Source organism: Oryzias latipes, chromosome 16 (genome assembly GCF_053564925.1).
Source record: "Oryzias latipes strain Hd-rR chromosome 16, Olatipes_Hd-rR_3.1".
In the NCBI taxonomy this organism is placed as follows: Eukaryota; Metazoa; Chordata; class Actinopteri; order Beloniformes; family Adrianichthyidae; genus Oryzias; species Oryzias latipes.
Genome location: NC_136252.1, coordinates 3,993,285 through 4,007,548, shown reverse-complemented (window position 1 = coordinate 4,007,548; position 14,264 = coordinate 3,993,285). Strand labels below are relative to the sequence as shown.

Below are 14,264 nucleotides of genomic sequence, written 5' to 3'. Positions count from 1 at the left end.
ACTGGTTGTGGCTCCGAGTGCTTTCTTTTTTATTAGGGGCGGTCCCAAATGGCTCTTTGAGTAAAAAAGGTTGCCGACCCCTGCACTAGACAGAGCTCTGAACCTTTTTTCTTCAATGATTTGTGATCTTCACTGGTGTCCATGGATTACATGAAATCTTTCCACCTTTATCCACCTTTGTCATGGTAGGGAGAACACGTCAGTTTAAGGGTGGGGTCATCTAAGATAGCACAAGGGTTTAATAAACTAAGCGCAAATTCTGTCTTTCATCAGAAAGTCGTTACTTGCCCCGTGGCACATCAAGTCCCCGGCAGAAGAGCACTCCGGCCCACTGGGGTGTTTATTGAGGCACCGGATCGCCCCGCGTGCCTCCGCGGTTGCGGCCCGATGGATCTGAACTCACTGAGGCAGCAGTGTAGCACGCGCTTCTGGGGCACCGCTCACGGAGCCTTTCATGCTTTAGAAATGCCATGCTGCCCCCATTGGATGGTTTACAGCAGAGTATGACACATGATAGTCACTGCTTTCTGATTTGTAATAAAGCGCCTCATCTGTTAATACTAAATATCTACTCATAAAGATTTGTGTACTGTGTAGTTGTTGAATTATCAGTACATAAACAATGTTGTACTAAAAGTTCATAATACTATGTTTATCACAAAAAAAAATGCCCCTCTCGCCCTTTCGCGGGTGGTTTCTCCTCCAAGCTCGGGTCCTCTACCAGAGGCCTGGGAGCTTGAGGGTCCTGCAGTATCTTAGCTGTTCCTAGCACTGCGCTTTTCTGGACTGGGAGGTCTGAGGTCTTTCCAGGTATCTGTTGTAGCCACTCCTCCAGCTTGGGGGTTACTGCCACACGGGGGTTATTACCACACGCACCACTGTCACCTTCACTTTCCATGCTTTCTCCAGTTCTTCTCTGAGTCCCTGGTATTTCTCCAGTTTCTCATGTTCCTTCTTCCTGATGTTCCCATCACTCGGCACTGCCACATCCACCACAACGGCTTTCCTCTGTTCTTTATCCACCACTACAATGTCTGGTTGGTTCTCCATTACCATCCTATCAGTCTGGATCTGGAAGTCCCACAGGATCTTTGCCCTCTCATTCTCTACCACCTTCGGAGGTGTTTCCCATTTTGACCTTGAGGTTTCCAGTTCATATTCTGCACACATGTTCCTGTATATTATTCCAGCCACTTGATTGTGGCGCTCCATGTATGCTTTACCTGCCAGCATCTTACACCCTGCAGTTATGTGCTGGATTGTTTCAGGCGCCTCTTTGCACAGCCTACACCTTGGGTCTTATCTGGTGTAGTAGATCTGAGCCTCTATGACTCTGGTCCAGGATGAGTGCTGTTAAAGTCTCTCTCTCTCTTTCTCTCTCTCTCTCTCTCTCTATACATATAGGTAGATCTTTTGGACAATGTCGTTTCAAAGTTGCTCACATGCCAAAAAAGTGTGGACGCCCCTGGTCTAGTGTATATACATCTATGGTTACATCACATTGAAATTAGAGCACAGATTCACATGGACCATGTAGACGTGTTGAATGACAACAGATGTGACTCTGGTGTTGTATGAACTTGTATGTTGTGAGTGTGTAGGAGTGTTTGGAATGTGTGTTTTATTCGGTATATGCACAAATGCTGCCTTTACCTCTTTTTGACTTTCAGGTTTGCAGTTGGGAATGTCTATAGCTAAACAAGTAAATTCCAGAGGTGTAATAAAACCCATTTCTTTTCTAAGGCTTGTGCAGCACAGAGCAATAGCTGAATACAATAAACTCAACACAATGAGCGGTGTCAAGAATCTGGACAACAGCAGCAAAAAAGGCATTTTCTTTGGTTTTTATGTTCTCTCTGGCAGAGACGTGTCTCTTCCTTCTTCTCTTCTTCTTAAACATGCATTAAGAATCTCACCAACTAGCAGCCCTGCTGCTTTTGTTCTGTATGCTGTGATTGCCTGCCAATTTGCTTTAATTCCAATTCAATCTCAGCTATTCTGATTTTGCCCTCAACCTTTAACAATGTTGACCCTCCTTCAAATGATTGACAGTAAACTGAGAATCATTTGAGATGGTTTCAAAATATGTCAGAGATAGGGATGTAACGATTAACCAACTTAATTGATAAATCAATTTATGTTCATACGATCCAAACAGATCGATCTGTCCGAGCCAAACTGTTAACCTATAGAAGTAGAAAATAGTTTCAAAATTACATAAATTGATTAAAGCGATATTGAAAATACCATTGGGATTGAGACATGGCAAGTCTATCTAACGTAAAAACGACCAAGTGCATCAGCGGACAACACACATGTGATGTCATTAACAGGGATCAGTCCATCATTTCAGTCCAATGTGTGGACAGACTTTGAATAAAGTCATGTGACCATCCAGTGCCTAGAATGTTCCCTTTGGATTCTTTGGATGTGGAAAAACAACAGTGGTGAACTTTAGGAAACAAACATGTGAATGGATTTGACATTCATTCTAGTTTACTTGTTTGTTTGGACACAGATTTCATTTACATTTGATGATCTGGAAGAAATCCAAGAATCTGGAAAACTTCACTGGAATTTCTGTCTGAGTCTCTCTGCTGGAAGTTTGGATGAAGATGATCTGGATCCACTTTAGCTCAGAGAATCAGATCATTCAAAATGAACAAATATGAGTCGGATCAGCGACCACAGATTATAAATATGAATCAAATCCTTTTTAAAATGAATCAATACATCCTTAGTTTGAGGTGCTGAAGACAAACCTGGCTGGATTTTTGAATAACACCTGTCTCTCAAGCTTCTTGTTCTAAATTCCATCGTGTTGGTATCAACGCACTGCAACTCGTGTGATGTTTTGGAGATTCTATGTACAGCTGGTAGCTGTCATAAGTCATCCTAAATGGGTGGGATCGAAACTTAATATGCTTCTGAGATGAGAACATGGCACAGGAGTGGCACGAAAAAAGAACCAAGAACAAGTTAGTTCCAACTCAAAATAAAAACAAATATAAGAAAGAACAAAGACAGTTTATAATAATTTGTTCTCTGTGCTGCATTGACAGTGCAGAGAAGACCTCAGAGCAAAGGCCAGCACCTTCAGATTGTGAGTGCACTCTACAGAAGTGCTAATCATAATGCTGAGCAAGCCTAGTTAAACTGCTAATTACTGCCATTATGAAGACGTAGGGTCCTGATCAGAGGTGCCTCACTGTTCAGATGTGTATTTACGTGCACATGCATTTGTGCGCACTGGCCTGCACCAATTATGTGAAGGATTAGTCGTCTGTCCTGATGAAGGAAGCAAGTTGGGGTACCAGGATAAAAAAGGGGGAGGTGGAAACAGTAGAGGTAGATAGGCTTCGTCTCTCCTCTCCTGGCCTGACCTTCTCATTTCATCCTCATTAGTATCTAATGTCAACAGAGCAACCACTCCTTAATCATCAGCTATCATCCCAAATCTGTGGTCTCTCAAGCTTGAGCACACACACCAAACAGAAATAAGCAAAAAAATATTTGTAGACCTACCATTAAAATGTCAAATGTTTGGAATAATAATTTCTGAAACATTGCCAAACTACTTCAAATCCTGCCGTGGCCTCATTGTTGGAAATGATTTGTTTTCCTGGATTCTTTTGTTGTCCTCTTGTCTTGGCCTTGTTGTGCGATCTGGCTGTGCACAGCAGCCTGGCAGTGTGGCACAGAGTGGGCTTGTCTGTGTGTGTCTGCCCCCATGCCACAGAGGCCCCCTTTGGGGTCGGGGGAAGCAAGGGCTCTGGGTGCCAGCACAAATGAGCTCCATTCATTTCCCCACTTCAACATATGGTGGCCCATTGTCCTCAGCCACAGAGGCAGAAGTGATGCAATTTGTTGGCATGTCCTGTCATTTTCACAAACTGTCCAACCCACTGAGACCGGGGAAAGAACAGCACGAAGGGCGTCCGTCACACCGTATACAAGTGGCACGCATGTTGTGTGAGTGTTTGTGTCCATCTTAAATCCAGAGCTGGTGGCCAAACTCCAAAACAACATGAAAACTAAGACAAGGACTTCTTAACAAATATTTTGATGAAGGAGCTGCTAAAGACGTCAGAACAACAGGATCAGTCATCATAAATCTTTCTTGAGATTATATTCTACTGTAAGTGTGTCAATCCCTGTTGTTTCCATGTTCTAACAATACTTTATCCTTGTTTACAAGAAAGAAAGATTTAATCTGATCAAAGCCTTCTTATTTGTATCAAGATTTGCAAATGCATAAGCTCTGATAAAGCTACTGGAAGAAGAGATAACAAACAGCTCTGATTCAATAAAACATAGTATTAAAGAAATGACTTCTTTGACTAATAAGTGAAAGTAAAGCCCTAAGTCCTGGTTAGTTCCTGGTTTTCTTGCTGTGCAGTTGCTGGATGACAGAAAAGGGGAAGAAGTCTTGTTTAACTTCCTGAAAAAGGTAAACTTTTGACATGAGGTAAACAATAAAGGCAGTGCAACATTAGAACAAGTGTCTAGACATGACTATATTTGGGTCAGATGGAGGAAAACATATGATCTTGCCTTCATGCACAGAAGGATGGGAGTGTGTGGTGTGAACAGACACTTTGAAGGCCAGGTCAAATGTTACTGAACCCATTTCACGCTAGTGTTGGTGCGTGTGGGCAGAGCATCATAGCTTTACGATTTGGTCTCCGTCCACGTTGGAGGTTTTCCTCTTGTCATCAAAACATGCAACATGGTTTGGGGTTGAAAATAAAGCTGGCTTTCTTTTGAGGTCAGGGGAAGAACCATTGAAGGGCACCTTTAAACACTGAAGATTGATGACTTTGGTGTCTGTTGCAGTCGGTGGAAGAAGCAAGTGGTCCTCGGAGACTCATTACACCTCAGCAAGAGTTGGAGAATGGAGTGACAGTGGGCCTGCTTACCACATCCATCATTTCTATTGAATCGTAATGTTTCACAAATGTCAGCTGGAAAACTGTACCCAACAATACCAACATGCGTTTTTGTTTTACCGTGCAAAAAATGAGAGACTTGGGATTTGTGACGCAATACACCGATGCTATTTGCCACACAGAAGACAGGCGTAAACACTCAGATAATCCAACGGTGCCCCCAGTGCACGAATGGGGCTCATCTCATTTCCCAGTCACACATGCCTGACCTCAATCCGGCCCACACCTCACGCCATCCACCCCCTCCCCCCGTTGTTCTTCCAGACGCCATGCTGCAGCGACCAAAACCCTTTTCCCGTCCTACCCTTAACCCCATTTATACCTTCCCCCCCTGCCTGTCCTCCCAACCTGTCAGGGGCTGGCTTCCCATGTCCATCACTGAGTGATGGATGAGGTGGAAGGTCGTCACCCCACTCTGCAGAGTTCAATGATCCCATCAGCCATGCAGACACCACCACACCACAGGAGCCAAATGCTACAGAAATCATACATTTGTTGAGTTCAAATGGAAACATTTGGCAAATAAACGGGTTATTGGTGAGAACTAGAATGTATTGGAGTTGAATGGAATGGAACTAACAAGGAATTTCTTAAACAGATCAGTGTATCCTGGTCCTCCAGGAAAGCATGTATGCTGACTGTTATGAGAAGTTGGACAAAAAAACCCATTTTTTCCAATAACACGTATAATTCTCAGTAAACGGATATCAAACCCTCTTAAGAAGAACAGAAATTGTTTGTATGAAGCGTTTTCCGATAAAATGCAATGGAATTTGATTGCAGCCTGGTTTGAGTCGGTGAGGAGTTTCACCCCTCACTGACCTTAAATTGCCTTTTGATGCCTTTGGCACAGTAGGAAAACTGTTGCCCTATTGGTTCATTTCACATGTGTCCCCGTAAACAAAACGACAGGATATGATGGGGGGGGGGCAGCTGCTGGAGAAACCAAAGAAGGTAAATTAAGATTCTGGAGAAGTTTTTTTATCCGTGACATAGAGCACAGCAGCAAGGTAAAGCAGGGTTTGCTCTCACTTATTCAGTCAGTGGAAGATTGATACACAAGAACCACACTAGCAAGAAAAAAACAATGCACAACAGAGTCAAGCATGGCCATGACAGCAGCATAGATCAATGTTATTTCCCGCTTTTGCACAAATACCTAATTCCTCTTATTTAATCAAGCGTCTCCTTGTTCCGGCGCTTTCGCCTGATTTACTGCAGCTGCCGGCTTTATGAGTACCTGCTTCATTTTCTTGTCTCTGCTCTGACATCTAAAGTGATAAGAATTTTATGCTTTTGATAACAATATGAGTTTCACTTTGGCCCAGAATTCATGGCCCTGTCAACAGTCAATAAATAAAAGCAACATGATGAAAACATTCACAACATCCACCCAAAAGGATTTACCTCTAGATGGAGGGAGCGGGGTTGGGGGAGGACCTGGTGAGCCAGCGGGAAAAAGGTCAAGTCAATGAGAGCCCAAGTCCAAGTTTTATTATTTTCTTTCTCGGTGCTTGTGTCACCAACAGTGTGATAATGTATTTTGGTCCGAATCGAGTCCTGAACATTGCATTTGGTCTGTTTTCAGACTGATGTCAGGCAGACTTTTCTGCTTTGAAATAAAGCTTATAAACAAAACCATGTGACTTAAGATCTCTTCAGTCATTGGCCAAGAATTACAAAGGTGGGCAAAGCAACTACAATCAGAAATTATGGAAGTCCTGTGCTTTGCAGTCCTTCTTGGGATAGTTTATTTATTTAAACTTTATATCTTGATGACCAGTTTTGAACGTGTGCATCAAGGCCTTTTACTCGCTGTGTGTCGCGTTAAAAGTTGTTTTAATGAGCCTGCATTCTTCTGACTACATTTCCATGAGTTGCTCTGTCTCATCGTTGTGGTGTCATGGAGTTGTTTTAGGAGTATTCCGGTAAGGTAGCTTTTAGGCTGCCGTGTTAAAATGAACGTTCTAACAGATAAACACTTGGACCCTTTTTTTCTGTCTGATTCAACGACAATCGTTCCTTTACATTTGTCCATGGCTCATCCGTTGCTTCTTTCCTAAACTGTTTACATCACATGACGACCGGCTACAGCGGTCATTTTGGCTCAGTTGTTTCGCTCAGGGCAGAGAACATATTCAGACTGAGGAATCTTAGAGTGAATTGAAGCTCAGTCCGATTGGAAACGAACTGAGACCACCTCCAAAGATGGGTCTCAGAGCGGTTCCTGGTCCCAGAGGAGGGTCTGTTTGGGTGAGTTCAGACTGAAATTTAGTTCTGGATCATTGAGGGAAATGAACTCTGGTGTACTTTTAGCGAACCAAATGCGTCCAGTCTGAATACAACCTAAGAATTGCGGTTTGTGCCCAGTCGGAGTTATATGACACCAATTCTTTCGTTTTTCGAAATAGAGCTGTGAAAGAAAAAACCTGGATAAAAATTTGCGAGATTTGTACCGCTTTGACATTTTTTACCAAGCCTTTTCCAACTAGAGGTGGTGCACATGTGCGAGTACTCAGTAGAAACAGAAGAAGCATCCCTTCTCTGCTTGTCTTGTCAGGTGTCGAGGCCGTCCCCGCACACCTGCCGCTGGTTCCCGCACCTGTTCTACATCTGATTAGTCGGCCTTTATAAGTCCTTCTCTTCCTCCGGCCATCGTCGGTTCGTCTGTTCTCCTCTATGGAAAAGACCACTGATCCCCGCTGGTTGAAGCAAGAGCTAAGCAAAGCCAAGTTGAGCAGCTCAAGACTAAGCCACGCCACGCCAAGCCACGCCACGCCACGCCACGCCAAGCAGCTCAAGACCCAACCAAGCTGAGCCAAGCAGCCCCGAACCAAGCAAGGTCCAGCCAAGTTAAGCTGCAATACACCAAGTCAAGCCTAGCCAAGCCGAACCAAAGCAAACCAAACCAAGCAGCTCAAACACGAGCCAAGCCCACCACTTTTCAGCCTCGCCTTCTGGATCTTCTGCCAGTTAACTCTCTCAAAGACTCACTCCTCTTCTCAATAAATCTGTTTCCTGTCTGCATTTGGGTCCAGCTTATTCAAAACCTGACATGTCTACTGTGAAGACTATGGGCTATACTTGCGTTCTTCAACATGCGTCGCATGGCTGGTGTGTTTGTAGCCTTGTTCTCCAATTTGTAGCCAAAAAGTACCAATTAAAAAAAATCCGAAGCCACCAGAAAAATCCAACATTTGTCTGTCTGTTCTCTGCTGATGAGGAAAAAAAGGCATATAAAGGTTTAAGAACGAAAAAGCCGATGCATTCTTATTGGCACTTTTTTTTTTTACCAAAGTGGAAAGTGCTTGTTTATTTATTAATTTACTTTTTAAAAAGTTTCTACCAATTAAAGAAAAAGACTTTGCGGAGATTCCAAAGTGATTATAAAGTTCAACTGTAAAACTTTGTCTCCTGTCAACCTTCCACTAATAACTCGCATTCTTCCTCAACAAAACCATTTCCCTGGTGCCACCATTCTCTTCTTCAGCCACATTTCCATTTGTCTCACTCCTCTAATAGAGTGTGAGAAAGCAATGCTCCCAAAAGTCTCATATGCATATGAAATATTAGCTCCTGAATGAAGCTTAGGGGGATCAGATAGATTTATATTGACACTTCAGACATTCCATTGACAAATTGGCCGTTTCTACGCTGTTGCTAAAAACTTGTTGGTCACCTAGGTGATGACATTAAAGTGAGAGAAAACACCTCTTTACGTGTGATAAACTCAAACAAAGATGACGCACTGTACCCGCCGACTATATCTAATGAAAAGAAACTAAAATGTCAAGCATTTCAAAAGAAAGCTGCTGTAAAGCGTGGTTATGGAGACGATAATGAATCATTGCCCGGACCCAACGGTTCCTTTGTTCCAGTCCCAGCTGGTCCTCACTGAGAGATTATTATGGGTCTAAGTGAAAAGAGGGAAGGAGACTGAGGTGTTTTCTGTGTATTGCTACTCAAGTCTTGTGTTTGTTTGGCACAGGGGCCTCAGAGGAGAGGAAAAAGAAGAAAAGACAGGGTTACCATAAGTATTTGAGGGCTATAGGGCCTTGAACTGGCACAGGCTCCTGGCATGGACATAATTCATGGGAGCACGGCAAAGTCCAACAGACACAGAACCCGCTTGGGGCCGTACCAGCGTCTCAGGCAGGGGGCCACAGAGCAAGAGAGCAAGGGAGACAAGATCAGAAGCAGAGGGGAAAATTGAGACAGATTTTCTATTGGGGTGAAGATAATGGATGAACAAAAGATGTCATTGTTGGAGAATCTCATGAAGGAATTGAGTCAAACAGGCGTCAGAACTCTGTAAAAACAAATCTGCCAAATCTTCATATCTAAATATCCAGATTAGATCAGAGTGAAACTGAGGCAGACTCAGTGAAGCAGCAGTGTTGTAAGATAAGACATACTATTTTATTCAATAACATCAGATCATTGATTTCATTTTTAGGATGCTGTTTGGACAAGTGGAAAGATGACAACAACGGAGTAAAATGTTCTGGTAATTTATCATTATGGCTATAAGAGAGTTATCCTAAGAAAAATCATGAATGACAATGCATGGCATCTACATTTAATTCATTCAACTCAGACTGATAATTGTAACCCAAACTGATCCTCTGAACTCTGGCCATGAACTCAGTCTTTCATAATTCCATGTCAAGCATAGAAAAGATCAGGAGTGTTGGCCTGATGAGGTCCACACTTTGTAAAAACCAGGCAATGAAAACTGGTCCCTCAGATGTGAGGATAGAATTTCTGCAACGTTTTGAGAATGAATGGGGAGGTATATTCTCAATTAAATGGACAATGAAATGAATCACCTTCTAAGTGAAAAAAGAAGGAGGAAGTCTTTACATTTATATTTTTATTAGCACATTTTCAAAATGAAGGATTTGTTAAAACAAGAACGTTGACGTGTTTTTTGTGTTTGAATGACAGACACAACTAAAAAGCTAAACTTGGAAAGGGTTTTTTCTAAAAATCTGCTAAACTTGAGGATTTTCCAGGAAAGTGTGGGCCTAAAAGTGGGCAAAATCTAGAAATAGACCATTATGAGGTCAATAATAAAACCTAGTTAAGGTTAAAGGGGCAATTACTAAAACTGTAAATTAACCTTGATATGATACCTTGGCATTGACTTTCAAGAGCTGTATAAAACGGTCTGTCACACACTAATCTGTCAAATGTTAGGTCCCTACCAAACTCATTCAGAGCCAAATCCTACACAAATGAAACAATAATGCCTCAGTTCACATTTGATATTTCATGTTGGTCGCAAAAGCAAATATGACAACCAAGCCTCTGGAATTCGTGTGCAAACAAGCACTTACGATTCCTGATAGAAAATCACGACATCTTCATCATTACAAAATATTAACCAAACATCAATTATCCAAACTGTTGTTTCAGATTACAAATAATATGGCTCCTCCAAAGGTTTGCTATGTTGACATCAGAACAAATAAGCAGAACAAAATGGTCCACATCCAACGGTCAGTGTAACACACCTAAAAAAAGGAAATCAACATTTTCTTCTGAACCAATAACCTTCCCAAAAATTGGTTTAGAATTGAAAAAACATTTTTAACAAAACAGACATGTCAACATTGTTAAATATGTAGTGTGTTTTATAGCTTGTTATTCGTCTAGTCCTGCATTTGTAATGGTGCCTGCAGATGGAAATGAGCTCTTAGAGCTGTAGTTTGGTACAAAGCCTCTATTCTTGGATTAATGCTCCTGTTTACGGTCCCTGTCTAATAAACTAAAGAAATAAGGAATAATAATCAACAACATTATGTGTGCACATGCGTAAATGACGCTTTTTGTTATGTTGAGCATTTATAGTTGAATGTATAGGATAAAAAATACTGAGAGGTTTAGAATTTTTGATTCCTAAAATGTGATTTGATTCCTGCCAGTTGACCGGTTTGAAATCAAATTTGTTAACATGATTTGCAGAATTTAAATTCATTATTTTTAACCCTTGTGCTATCTTAGATGACCCCCCCTTACTTTGACGTGTTCTCCCTACCATGACAAAAGTGGAAAGATTTCATGTAATCCATGGACACCAGTGAAGATCACAAATCATTGAAGAAAAAAGGTTCAGAGCACTGTCTAGTGGGTCTAGATGACCCAACTCCCAATGTTAAAGTGCCTAGGATAGCACAAGGGTTAATGAGACCTTTTCCTGTTACAGGACCTCAGAGTGCTTAACATAAAATAAACAAATAGTTAAAGTAGTAATTATAATACCCCCCCAACACACATCCAGATTGTACAAAAACAAACAGGGAAAAACAGTCTATAATGTCCCACTAAAATTTGTAAAAAGGTTTGAAAAGCTGAGTTTTACGTTTGTTTGTTTTAAGAAGCCTCCAAAGTGGATGAAGCCCACACATCATCAGGCAGGCCGTTCCCCAGATAAGGCCCACAGGGTACCAGGGCTTGGTCACTGCACAAAAAAGTAAGAAAATAAAAGAAGGAATCGTAAAAAAATAAAATATATATCAATAAAAAACATTAGGTCTTTACTTCACAGGTTTAGTGGAAGGGCTGCACCAGTGTATGCTTACAAGCTTATTCATCAGCCTTTGGAGCAACATCCTTGTGTCCGTCCCTCTTTTTGACCCACTGCATCCCTTTTGGGGTCACGGGGTTGCTGGAGCCTGTCCCAGATATTGTTGGGCGAAGGTGGGGTACACCCTGGACAGGTTGCCAGTCAGTCGCAGGACACACAATCCCTCCCACTCACACCCACACCCACACGTGCACTTTGGGGCAACACCATCACACGTTTGACAACACTTCTGCATTTCTGTGTCTGTTTTGATTCTAGGTGTGCAGTTCCATATCCTCACAGTTCTATGATTCTGATGAACACCCAGGTGTTGGACTGTCCTTGTGCATTATGGGCCAGACCAGGAATATTTGCCAAATGGGCACAATTGCCTTTAAACAAAGGTACTTGAATGCATCATTAAAGCACATATGATGTGTAATTTTTCAGTAGAGGTGCAGCTTCATGTCCCATTTAGAAGTGATGAAAGAATATATAAGTTAGTATGTCAATGCTAACATACTTTAATGAAATAAATTGATTACACTTAAAAAAAGAACACAATGATATTCTAAGAATATTTTGTCCCAGGATAACTTGAATCTGCCATCATTATTACTAATTCTTTACTAATGTTTTACCGGTTTATTAAAATACTTTTTCATTGCTTATTTATATATTTTTTACCTCTTCATAACCCATTCTACAATGTTGAAATTTGACACTGCTTTAATTGAGCTGTTTAAATAAAATATAAAAGAAATGTGAGTGAATCTCGCCATGTCCTTTAGAAGTTTCTGAAAAAGGCTTTAGGGAGCACAGCCTTCACAGCCTTCACTACTTTACCAATCAGGGTTAAGCAGGGAGCACCAGGCCAGTGTTTCCTAACCCCAGTCCTCAGGGAACACTGTCCTGCATGTTTTCAGTCCAACCCTGCTCAAACACACCTGCCTTTCATGACTGTCACTGTCGCAGAACCTGATGATGAGCTGATCAGGTGAGCATTAGCAGGGCAATGTGGAAAACACGCAGCACACTGTGTCTAGGCGGCCCATTTGACATAAACCACAGCATCTAATAAAGAATGAGCCAAATGCTTTCTGAAAACGACGTTTTGAAAGTGATAAAATGTCTGTACAGAGGGACGACAGGACTGCTGGCATCCGACCAAATCTGAGCTTTTGTTTACCTAACAAACTCAGACAGCAGCTAGAAATGCTATCCGTAGTGAAATAATAGACATCAACAATAGAAATCAAACAATAACAAAGCTATAACAAGAAATATAGAGCAAGTTAGGAATCAGAGACACAACTGTATCTTTGAATTCCATGTAAACACCACATGCAGGTCATGGGAGCAGATTAACATGAGTTTAATGAACTTTATTGTACTTTCTGGGGAAAATCAGTGGTTAATCATATTTATCTGTGGTTTTATTCTGTGTTTATTCATCTGACTGCTTCTTTGTCCCCTCCTGCAGGTTGAACCAAACCACTACAGTACAAACTTGCTGCTCACACATAACTCGCTTAATGCTGCATACACGTTTAGCAAAAAACTGTCTTCCATAAGGAGGCAGAAGCCCATCTACACTCATTGTAATCAACACGCTCCGCTTTAAATTATTCAGAAACACAGCTCAACCCTATCCATACTCTATAGTGAGAGGAGCATACAGATATATTTGGAACATCACACTTTTAAGAGCGTGAGCTTCAACTCCCCTGGGTCATTTTCTGCTTTGGTCTTAATTGAGAGTGTTCTGGAAAAATCATTACTATATTAATGATTTAACACAAAGTAACTACCTGCTTTTTTCCAGGAGGAAGGGGAGATTTGCTTCAAATCAATACCCATGCACGCTCATTATAAGGGGGGTAAAGTTATAGTAATTAGGCAGACACCAATAACTTTTAATGATCTTTGTTTTTAATTGCATATTATCGGGTTGCACGGCGTGTGTGTGTTTATAACCAAATATAAGATAATGGTGGAAAAAAAAGAGAAAATGAAAGAGAGGAGGCACCTGCAACAACAGCCCAGATAGCCGTCTGTGCAGAACGAAGCAACCATCCCTCCTGCATCGCTTTACAGACATGAGTCTGCAGAAAGCAGACGGGGTTTTGAAATATTTGTAAAACTGAACTTCCTTTTCCTCCGTGAAACGACAACAGAATGGATGTTAAAATGACACTTCCTTTCTTTCATGGCTGATGGGAAGTTGGTGAGCAATTTGAGTTTCCATACGAGTCAGTAAAGGAGTGAAATGTTGATCAAAGGGCCACAAATAAGAATTAGAGTGCAACTTTCATGAAGTCCCATCTTGAAGGTGGATTGCAATGGAGGGAAGTGAAAAACAGAGGAAACTGCATCAAAAGAGAGCATTTTCTCTCGGCCGTCCTCAGCCGTTTGTTGCGGCCCCCCCGCTCCCCGAAACGCTGCGGCAGATTGTCAACTGAACGACGCCCCCCGTCAGGTGATTATCCCGGAGCTTTAATGTAATCTTCCCCTCACACGTTCCATATTTCAGTTACGACCGCCGTTGTGAAACAAGCCGCGCGGTGAATGCAGCAGTCACTCCGCCTCAACAATGTCAACTGTAAAAGAACGCCAGCTGAAGGCAATTACGCCTGTTTTCAGAGCCAATTATGATGGCTCTCACGGCGGCATTTATGCCACAAGCAAGGGAGCGTTTGGAAATTTTTAATTTAATGACAATATGCTCGTGGTAGGATTCAGCAGGC

At 41.9% G+C, this 14,264-nt stretch overlaps 1 protein-coding gene across 5 annotated transcripts in view; it reads left to right on the top strand.

Moving 5' to 3' along the window:
• Positions 1-14,264, top strand: part of LOC144984512 (uncharacterized) — a 102,951-nt gene that overhangs the window by 60,604 nt on the left and 28,083 nt on the right. For 3 of the 5 annotated variants that reach the window (XM_078933196.1, XM_078933194.1, XM_078933193.1), the window contains exon 3: positions 11,797-11,921. The exons of the other annotated variants lie outside the window; for them this stretch is intronic. In XM_078933196.1, the coding sequence (XP_078789322.1) occupies positions 11,797-11,921 (125 nt within the window). The remainder of the gene's footprint in view (positions 1-11,796; positions 11,922-14,264) is intronic. 5 annotated transcript variants of the gene reach the window in all.